The following is an 11,167-nucleotide window of genomic DNA, read 5'->3' as shown; positions in this document are numbered from 1 at the left end:
AGCTCCTTGATCCATTTTGAGTTAACTTTTGTGCAAGGTGAGAGAAAGGGATTCAATTTCATTTTGTTGAATATGTATTTCCAGTTCTCCCAGAACCATTTGTTGAAGATGCTATCCTTTCTCCATTGCATACTTTTGGCACCTTTGTCTAATATAAGGTAGTTGTAATTTTAATATTTATTTTTTAGTTATCGGCGGATACAACATCTTTGTTTTGTATGTGGTGCTGAGGATCGAACCCGGGCCGCACGCATGCCAGGCGAGCGCGCTACCGCTTGAGCCACATCACCAGCCCTGAAATGGTATCTTAGAGTGGTTTTAATTTGCATTTCTCTGATTGCTAGAGATGGTGAGCATTTTTTCATGTATTTGTTGATTGATTGTATGTCCTCCTCTGAGAAGTGTCTGTTCAGATCCTTGGCCCATTTGTTGATTGGGTTATTTGTTTTCTTGTTGTTTAATTTTTTGAGTTCTTTGTATACTCTGGAGATTAGAGCTCTATCTGAAGTGTGAGGGGTAAATATTTGTTCCCAGGATGTAGGCTCCCTATTTACCTCTCATTAAAAACAGAAATCTTTATGACTGAATCTACGAGGTTATATATGACTTCACTAACCTGAGCTGAAAAAATAGAGTGAGTACATATTCAAAGAGGCTTGCCTGTGAGCACAGATTCTTCTATGTCTAATAAAATATGAGCCATTAATCCAAAATGTTTGTCCTAAATCCTGAATAAGCGTTAGCCAGAAATCCAACATCACGTGTCACTGTGATCAAGGGAAGTCTCTTCCAGGAATTGGTGATGCTTAAATCCTAGGAATCTAAACTGAACTTAAATTGACATACTAAATGAAAAGAAAACTGTGATCATATAAAAAAAAAACCTGATAAAATTCATTTCAAACATGAATTTTAAAATGTTTCTTAGTAAGAGTCACATATGAATGTAATAATGATGATTTATCAAATATCATCAGCAAAGTCAATCAATTACCCATCTAAGGGAGTAGGATATAGCTTGGGACAAGGGTATGATTAACTAGAAGACTTGGTTTTAAAATTTTTATTTTATTTTAATGTATTTACTTGTTTTGTAGAGACAAGGTCTTGCTAGATGGCCCAGGCTGAACTCCAACTCCTGGGATCTAGTCATCCTTCTGCTTCAGCCTCCCAAGTACCTAGGACTATAGGCAAATCCAGTTGACTTAGTATTTTAATGAAGTGCAGACTTTCTGAATAAATCTGCAGATACAATGTATTGTCAATCAACACCCCAATATTTTCCAAGTCAAATAGTCTTCTTTTTTTTTTTACAAACTTTTATGAATGAATCCTTTCTTTCTTCATTGATTTCAAAGGTTCTTCAACACAATTTAGATTCTAATTAGAAGTGAAGCCTGTGGATAAAATCTGTTTATTGGATGTGTATCATTCCTTTGTTCTAATTGTTCTACTCTTGTGCTAATTGCACATTGTTTTAAAAACAATTTATTACCCAATAGAGTTATTGCCCTCTTTATCACTTTCCTTTTTGAAGTGTTTTTTTCCTACTCCTACTTTTTTATACTCTTTGAATCATTGAATATACCCTCTTAGAATCATTTTATTAAATTTTAAAAGGATATGATAAATTGAAGTGGACTAAAACCCAATATATTAATTGAAAAGACTGGCTGTCTTCAAGAACATCATGCACTCCTAATTCAAGTCTTCTCGAAAATTTATAAATAAGTACCATGTACGTTTCTTCTTAAAATTATCTGAAGACCTTATTTTGGGTGTCTGCCTGTGTTGTGGCCTGATTCCACTCAGCTTTCATTCTTTCAATCCTAATGAAATGAAAATCTGAGAACACCAAACACAGAGACGGGTCACACAGTTTCACATGCATTTTATTTCCTCTTAAATGTAGTCCCCAGATGACATTCATAAGCTACAAGTACGCAGGGGATGAGGCTCAGTGGTTGAGAGCTTGCCCAGCATGTGTGAGGACTGGATTCTACCCCCAGCACTGCAACAAAACCAAATCAAACCAAACCAACCAACAAACAACAAAAATAGAAAAGAAGGGAGGGGAGGGAGTGAAAGAAAAGTTATAAGCATGGTTCTCAGCCCTCTGCAAGTAAAAACATGAAAGTGTTCCAAAAAACCCATTTCTATATTAACTTTACCTGCTGCCAAGAATAGGATTTTCTAGCTAATTTTTTTTTTAACTGTTTGTTCCAGCAATTGGAAGACGTTCTCTGGTTGTATTGAAAGAATAACTTTCAGGATTTGAATTGATACTGACACATTAATACTAACTAAAGCCCATATTTAATTTGAATTTCCTTAATTCTTATTAAAATCCTTTTTCTGTTTTAAGATTTCTTCTAAGATACCATCCTACATTTTATTATTTTATTTCTTTAGACTCCCTTTTGCTGCGACAGTTTTTCAAATGTCCTTGTTTTTGATGCCTTGACCAATTGAGGAATGCTGGTCACTTAAAAAAAATTTTTTTTTTAGATGGACACAATACCTTTATTTTATTTATTTATTTTTATGAGGTGCTGAGGATTGAACCCAGGGCCTCACATGTGCTAGATGAGCACTCTACCACTGAGCCACAACCCCAGTCCTGAATTCTGTTCATTTTGTAGGCTGTTTCTTAGTTGGGATTTGTCTGATATTTTTCTGTTGATTAGATTGGAGTTATGAATTTTGGGGAAGAAGACCATATAAGCCAAGTATTATTTTCTATATATCCTACCAAGAATACTGTACTTGGTTGATTATTGTCCCCTTCCCCCAATTTATCTCTATCTGGAACCTCAGAATGTGACTTTATTAGAAGTGGGTCTTTTCAGATGTAATCAAGTTAAGATGAGGTCATATGGATTAGGGTGGGCTCTTGATTCAATGACTGATGTCCTGCTGTGACGAGAAAACAGATGCAGAGACAAATACAGAAAAGATAGCACATCATGCCAGAGGCAGCAATTGGAATTACGCTGCTGCAAAATATGGAATTGCAAGAGTTGCAGGCAAGCACCAGCCCCGCAGAGAAGCATGGAACAAACTCTCTCCCTGAGCCTCCAAGAAGGAGCCCAGTCTGCCAACTCCTTGATCTCAGATTTCTGGTCTCCAGAAGTGTGTGAGAATAAAATTCTGTTGATTCAAGCACTGTCTGTGGTGATTTGTTGCAGCAGCCCTAGGAAACTAAGCCGGGGACATGGTATTAATATTATGCATAACTGTTGATATTAACTTTGATCATCTGGCTGAAGTTATGTCTGTCAGTTTTCTCTGTTGTGAAGTTGCTATTTACTCCCTTTCCGTACCATACTCTTTGGAAGGAAGTCACTGTGTACAGCCCACATTTAAGGCTTGAGGGCCGGGAATTTTTGTTGTAAAAGAGATTCCCTTTAAAAATGTTTTTACATAAGTGTTATTGCCAACAAATAAAAGGCTGATAATATTTGTTTTTATAATATTTGTTGAAGAACTTGTAAGTAGCTTTATTAAACACCTTTGTTAATGTTGTTGGTGTTATTATTATTATTTATTTATTTTGCCAGTGCTAGGGATTGATCCAAGAGTCTTGGCATGCTAAGCAAATGCCACTGAACTACATCCCCAATCTCCTTTATTAATTCTATTAGCCTTTCCCCCCCTATTGGGTGTCTTTGGATTGTCTGTAAGTAAGGCTTTTGCTTCTTCTTTTGCTATATTTATACATTACATTTCTGTTTCATGACTTATTACATTGGCCAGGATTTCCCAGAGATGATTTGTGTTAGTCAGCTTTCATCACTGTGATAAAATACCCGAGAAAAACCAATTTACAAAGGAAAAGACTTATTTTGGCTTATGATTTCATCCCATGAGTGGATGGCTTCATTGCTTTGGGCCTGGGGTGAGGTAGAACATCATGGTGGAAAGGCCTGGCTGAACAAAGCTATTCACCCTATGCTGGCTAGGAAGGAGAAGGAGGGTGGGGAGAGAGGACCAGGAACAAGTATTGTCTGCAAGGGCATGCCCCCAAGGACCCATTCCTTTCAACTAGGTCCCACCTCCTACAGTTTGTGTTACCTCCCAATATGTCCATTCAGCTATGAATGCCTCAATGGTTTAATCCATTGATGAGGTTAGATTCCTAACAATGCAATCACTTCCCACAAGTTCCTCCACTGCATGAGGGATCAAGCCCTCAATACATGAGTCTTTGTGGGGGGCGGTTATTCCAGATCCAAAATCTGATGCTATTGAACAATAGCAGTGGTTGTTTTGTGCAGAGGGTAGCAGGCAGCAGCAGAGGCTTGTGTAGCCATGGGCAAGATGAAGGCTCAGGATCTTCTCATCAAGGAGGAAGAGGAGCTGTTGAAACAGCTGGATGACTTGAAGGCAGAATTGTCCCAGCTGCACATCCCCAAAGTGACAGGCAGCATTGAGTCCAAGCTCTCCAAGATGAGAGCAGTCCACAAACACATTGCTTATATTCTCTCCATCATTAACCAGACTCAGAAAGAAAATCTCAGGAAATTCTACAAGGGCAAGAAATTTAAACCCCAGGATCTACACCAAAAAGATGTGTGTCCTGTGCCTCAGAGTCATGAAGCAGGAGGACCTGAAACTGAGAAGCAGCTGTGGAGGTACCTGGTCAAGGTCTGAGCACCACAGCAGTAATAAAATATAAAACCAGAAGAGCAAACAAAAATACAATAGCAGTGACCAAAGATCTAGTCTATATCCTAACATTTTTATCTATGAGGTCTCATAGCTTTTGGGAAACTTCTCTACTCCATGCAATTCTGGTGGGATGCTTAACTAGTTGTGAATAGCATTCAACCCTTTGGTACAGAGTTCAGTGCATGTTTCAGTTGCTGCCAAACATTAGATCCTATTTTCCTGGCCACAGCGATTGTTCCAGAAGTGGGTAAGAAATCTAAGCAGGGTTGATTAAGTTTTCTCCAAGTTTTGTGTTTGTTACTTTGGAGCTAGAAGAAAAGCAGGAAGGGTCTTACTTTCTGGCCCACAGGGTGGGTAAGTTAGGAATGTGGGCACTAGAGGCCACCATCACCTGCCGAGAAGGGAAAGGCACCGGTTCAGGAAGAAAGAAACTAAAGAGTGAATCACAGTTGGTGTGGAGAGCAGGGAGAGAAGAGAGGTGGCTAAAGGGAAAATACTACTGATCTCGTTTTTAAATCCCTGAATCCAAACTTTCTGGTTCCCTGAGCCAACATATTTCTGTTTTCCTAGTTTCACTGCTTAAGATGGATCACTTAGAACAGAAGGAATTTTGCCTGTTAACAGAAATCATCCTGGACTTGGTAGCTAAGGTTTGTTAGGCAGCGACTGAGTGCCAGGCTGGGATCACGTGGTACTGGATCAGGCCCTCCACCCACACGATTCCAATCATTAATCCTAACTGGCAGGTACATATCATTTTGAGGAAACTGAGGTTCTACGAGGCAAGTTGCCTATGTTTTCTAAGGCAGCAGCCTCTCTTACTCCTACGTCTGCCAGATGGATAAGCATCTAAGACCAGCGAACTCAAACTGGAAAATGTCAACTTGCAGCTTTATCCTGATAGTTTCTAAGTTCCTTAAGAGAACTACTGGTGGTAGAAAAGAAGTATGTAGAATCCAAATGGGAAATGGTATGCGCTGAGAGCCAGCCGCACAGCAACCACCCAAAGCGCCCAACCCGGACAACTGGCTGTCCGCCAGCCCGATCTTCCACTCTACAAACTTCAGACTCTGAAACCCCCAGGAGAGACGCAGGGCCACAGCGAGTCCCAATGTCCGAGCCTCGGAGGATCTGCCCTCCCATCCCCGGAGCGCTTTCCGTTAGTTGGAGAGCTTTTCAAACTCGGATCTCCAAAAAGTGCCGGAGTTCACAGCCTTCCTAGGACTGGGGGCCTACGACCCCGGTTTTGGGGTGTAAGGTGCCGGTCCAAGGTCGCGGCTGGCTGGCCGCGCACTCAGTAAGGCGCTGGGAGGGCTGGGGGCGGTGGTCAAGGGCGGGGACTGGAGTTGGGGCGGGCCCAGTGCGGTCCTGCGGCCAGTGTCCGCGCTCCCCGGCAGCACCGCGCCAGGCACATGGAGGCTCCCCTGGAACCCGCGCCCGGGCGGGTAGGCCCGGAGACCACCTCTGATCGCCGCGGGCTGCGCTGCCTGCTGTTTTCCGACTTCCGAGAGGAGCTGCGGGCCCTCCTGATCCTGGCGGGCCCCGCGGTGAGTCAGGTGGCCCCAGTTGCAGGCTAGTCCAGGCAGGTTGGGGGCCCCGTGACCCATGTTGCCTTGTAAGTCTTGGGAGAGGTGGGGACCGAGGGAACTTGCCGCAGGAGGGGGAACGGGTGGGCGCTACCTTCCCAGGGTGCGGAGATCCGGGAGGGCGCCTGTGCGCCTCCGCGTCTCCGCGTGTGTCCTGGTTGCCAACTGCTCTGCACCGTCCCACTGGGCACAGCTGGCTCCTGGGCGAGCAGCAGGCACCGCAAGGCTGGGGGCTCCCGCCTCCTGCGTTAGTATCTCCTGGGAAGCGGGAACCTGTGCCCCTAAAGAAACTGTCATCCCCCCGCCCACCACCACCACTGGGTGCCTTCAGTGAGCGCGGATTTTCAGAGAACTAAGCAAAAGTTACTAGAACTTCAAAGTACCCAAAACTTGGCTTCTTTGCAACTACCGGTCCGGTAGTTCCGGTGTCCAGATAATTATCCTGAGACATGGAAGAGGAAGGCTAATTGTCCCTGTTGCATTTAGGCTTCTGAAAATATTTGGAAATCGGAATCAACCTCTGCAAAGGCATCCTGCACCAGCTTCCCTTCCCCACCAGTAATTGTGTTAAAAAAAAAAAAAGTTTTTAACATGGTTCTGTTTGGAGTTGAAGTTCTTATCTGTGGGTTTTTTTGGTTTGTTCGTTTGTTTTATTTTGCTTTTTGCTTACTCCTCTTTCTGCCTTGCCTTTTAAAGGTAATGTGTGTGCGAGCGCGTGTGTTTTAAATCTTAAGAACCACAAAACATGTAATCCTGTTCATGTTCTGCCAGTTCCAGTTGTGGGGTAGGATAGCCACTTCAATTAGACCAGAAGCTGTCAGTGTATGTTTATAGAGAATACACTTTTGATTAAGGCATAGACATTCTGCACCTGCTCTGGCTAAGATGGAAAGATGTGGCTTCCAGCAATGGTACTTGCCGTGGTTTGTGGGATATAGTGACAGCATTGTGGAGTGCAGGCAGTAAGAATCATGAGGAGGATAAAGCTATGAAATAAAAATCCACCCAGTGTGTAGGAGGCTGTGATGCTCCTGGTAGATAGGAAAGAACTCCTACTTTGGAATCTCCAGTCCTGGGCTTTACTTCCCTGTGTTGAGGGAATTAATGGTCCAGGTTACCTGCCCCTGGAAGGCCAATATTAGAGAGCTGAGAGTTGGTAGAATGGATTCAGGCTTACTCAAGGGCTGGCATTCTTGAGAAAATAGAGAAGCTATCCCCTCAAAGATCCATCTAGGAGTTCTCAGGCTTCACAAAGGGTTTTTATAGGGAGGAGAAAGGAGAAGCAGGGCAGAAAAGCTAGGTGCTGATCGGGGTCCTCTTCGTCTGTGTGCTCTTTTTTCTTTTTTGGAACATTGCAGCAGATTTCCAATCCTGGGGGCCAGTGAGCTGCTACCATTCTTTTCCTTTTGAATTTACATGCTCCCTGTTAGTTGATACATAGATCCAAACAGAAGGAGCACTACAAAGGTCATCAGATGTTCAGCGTTCTAGAATTCTAAAGAAATATTTAGAGGACATGGTGGTGCAGGCCTGTAATCTGAGAGCCTGAGGCAGGAGGATCGCAAGTTTGAGGCAATTTAGCATGACTCTGTCTCAAAATAAAAAATACAGGGATACAGGGATGTAGCCTAGTGTTGGAGAGCCCTTGGCTTCAATCTCGGTACTGCAAGGGGGCAGGGGATGGGGATTTAGCAGTTAACATTGGTTAACATTGTAACCATCTAGGTGGGCTTTCTTTTCTCTAAAAGGATTATGGAGGGATAGAAGGGCAAAGGGAGGAGGAAATCAGGGCAACTTCAAAAGAGGATCCCTGTTACACCTGCTTCCATCTCTTCCAAAGTATGTTAGGAAATGGATTTGTGAATTTGAGCATTTCTAGTTTCCACTTATCCATCCATAAAGTGAGGATGAGCCCAGCCGGTTGGATTGGGCCACCCCCCTGTGTAAAAAATATGCACAGGATGGAAAAAAAGAAAAGTGAAGTTTTTGCAGTTTGATCAAATTGGGGAGAAGCAGCTAGATTCCTTCTCCCTTCAGGTCCCATTAAAGCCCTTAAAATTTATAGAAACCAAAGCCAGGTAGTATACATACGTAGAATTAGTTGGCCTCAAGAGGGGGCAGAATGGGAGGAAAGGAAGGAAACACACATATGCAGATTTAGTTAGCCTGTGCTAGACAGGCCAGGGCAGGGGGCAGTCTCCATCCTCAGCTTCTTTGGCCACCCTGCTTAGGCCATGGGGAGGCAGACCCATGGCTTCCATTCTCATCATGAGGAAGTTGAACTCCATTCCAGAAGGCATCCCCCAAATTCAATCTGTTTCAATGCCCTGGGTGTAGGAGACATCCTTGGATCTCCAGGGATGAGCATTAGACTGATCTGAAGGGGGGCTCCCCTTTCTGTCTGTGTGCATGTACACCTATACATGTGCATGATTGTGTTTATTACAAATATAATACATACTCATTGCAGGGGGGGAAAAAACCCCAGGACCAACAGAAGAAAAATACTCTAAGATCACACTGTCAAGAGATAATTTGGGATTTCCCCTTCCAGTCTCTTGTGTACATGCCCATGAATGCTTTGCAAAAATGAGATTGGAGACCGCTGGTACCAGTATATGGATCCCGTCTTGAAGCCTCTCCATCTCTATTCCCATCTGCTGTTAAGTTTCCTATTTTCTAAGGGGCAAGGGATAGGAGATCAAAACCTTTTTCCCCTGTGGTCAATGTCCAATACTGTCTTCTCCAAGACTCTACCATAAAATAGGTAGAATGGCCAGTGTGTGGCACGCCTCTCTCTCTCTCTCTCTCTCTCTCTCTCTCTCTCTCTCTGTGTGTGTGTGTGTGTGTGTGTGTTTCCTCTTTCCTATTCACCATCTCCCTTCCAGACCTCTCATGTTTCCTGACACTTGGGAGCATTAGGATTCACCATGATACTCTCCTATTGATCTGAAGAGAGAATAATCCAGAAGGCCAAGGAGAGAGTGGGAGATGAACAGGTTCACCTCTCAAAAGATGCTCTTCATTTTATCCTGCTGAAAACTTTAGGAATGCAGGTATTTGCCCAGGGATGGAAAGTGGTAGTCTGCAAATACCTAGCCTCAGGCCGTTTCAACTATGCTCTCCTTTTGTGATTAGCATCTTCCAACCAAGATGAATTGTTAGAGTCCTCAAAAAATAACCCCAAAGATGGATTTCCCTGTGGGCATGGACTGTGATGTAAGAGAGGTAGGATGCCTAGGTCCAAACTTCTGGGAAAGAGCTCTGGAAACTTCTAGGGCTTCAGGGCAGAAGATACAGGGATAGCTCGGGCAGAGGGGTGACATCAGATGTAACTGGAGTCAAGACAAAAAAACAAACAAATGCAGGCTGAAAGTGTGAATTGTCATGGGGATATAGGGAAATACTTGACAGGGAGTGATTAGTGACATATGTCAGATTCAGCGGGGAAGGTTGCAAGGGACAGGAGACAATCCAGGCCAAAGGAGAGGAAAACCAGGAAGGGGAAGATGGTTCCTCTTCCAGACAGGTCAAAGGATGAGTGAAAGGATGTGGGGAAGTATTGAGTGTTGGTGGGAGCTAAACAGACAGAACCCCAGAGGGGCCCAGGACCTTCCCTCTCTCCTTTCCAGTTCCCCTTCCAACCCATCCTCCTGAAGACTTCTGGTTTTAGCACTCTGAATGGCCCTCAGAGAGATCTACTTCACGTTCCTACTCTCTCAGTGGACCACTATAGCTCCAAGCAGTGTTTCTAGCTCATGGTGCCCCAAATATTCCACATGGAGCTCTGAAATCCCTTTCAAATGCATATCTGAGCTCTGAGCCCCAGCTCAAACCCCTGAACTTGATCCTGTAAGTCCCTCTGAGCTCTGATCTCTATGGAACCCTCCTGCCTTAGCTTTTTCACTGTCTTCCATTGCCTTTCTCCTAGGAAGCCTCAGCACCCCCTCCCACTACCTACACTCGGTCCCTCTGCCTAAAAATTCATCATTCAAATGTTAACTCATTGCCTCCAGGGACCTTTCCTGACTACTTGCTGTGTCCCTACAGCTCACCATGCAAATCCCACTTAGCTGAGTTCCTGCATCTGCAACATCTTTTCCTTTTCTACCATGGGTTCCATTGGGTAGGAATGAAGCAATGGTGTTTGGTTAATGCACACCCAGGCACTTTGAGTTCCAGAGACGTTTTCCTGAAAAGACATTCTGCATTCGGTCAGGTGACTTTGGACTGAAGCTTCCTCATGTATAAGGAGGCTGTCTGGGGTGACTTCGCAGATTCTTTTCTGTGCTGACCTTTTGCTCTAAGAGTGGACTTTCAGGCCCACTGGGAAGGGGTAAGAAAAGTCCTTCTGGGGGGCTTGTACAGTTCACTGAGCAGTTCACTGAGATTGAGCCCAGGGCCTGGAACATGGTAAGCACGAGGTCTGTAACTGAGCTACACACATTCAGCCCCTACTCTTCACAATTTCTATTGTCCATTTGGCTCCATCTGAGCCACTGCCAGTTCAGTTCACCGTTTTTCAGGCAGCATTGAGATATCTTAGGGCAACAAAACTTTGTCCAGGATTGGTGAATTCCCTGGCATAGCAACATGCTTTTTTTTTCCCCCCAAGGGTCTAGAACATTCTCAAAGTGTTATCCTTGAGCACCTATGTATAGGCTATATATGGGGGTAGGGTGGAGGATATGTTAAAATGCAGATTTGTCAGCCCCCCTTATCTCCTAAATCAGTTTGTCAAAATCAGCCAGAACACAAGCATTTTTATCACCTTGCTCCCTGGGTGACCTTTGTGTACATAAACCACATTCTGTGACTAGGAGTCACCCAAAGGGCTTGAAACCAGAATCTGAGGAGTAGTTAGTAAATCTAAGTTCCAGAACTCTGTCCCTCCTGGGACTGAGGCTCAG

The 11,167-nt window shown here is 44.0% G+C and overlaps 1 protein-coding gene across 6 annotated transcripts in view; it reads left to right on the top strand.

Moving 5' to 3' along the window:
• Positions 1 to 11,167, top strand: part of LOC107157133 (multidrug and toxin extrusion protein 1) — a 612,661-nt gene that overhangs the window by 567,378 nt on the left and 34,116 nt on the right. For 2 of the 6 annotated variants that reach the window (XM_015503428.2, XM_015503429.2), the window contains exon 1: positions 6,025 to 6,218. The exons of 1 other annotated variant lie outside the window; for it this stretch is intronic. In XM_015503428.2, the coding sequence (XP_015358914.1) occupies positions 6,084 to 6,218 (135 nt within the window). In that variant the 5' untranslated portion in view covers positions 6,025 to 6,083. Of the gene's footprint in view, positions 1 to 6,015; positions 6,219 to 9,145; positions 9,314 to 11,167 lie in introns of those variants that run through there. 3 more of the 6 variants (XM_048796075.1, XM_048796080.1, XM_048796091.1) reach the window with 3 other exon arrangements.

This window comes from Marmota marmota, unplaced genomic scaffold, assembly GCF_001458135.2.
Source record: "Marmota marmota marmota unplaced genomic scaffold, marMar, whole genome shotgun sequence".
Classification (NCBI taxonomy): domain Eukaryota; kingdom Metazoa; phylum Chordata; class Mammalia; order Rodentia; family Sciuridae; genus Marmota; species Marmota marmota.
Note: the sequence above shows the minus strand (reverse complement) of the source record. Positions and strands in the feature narration are given on the sequence as shown.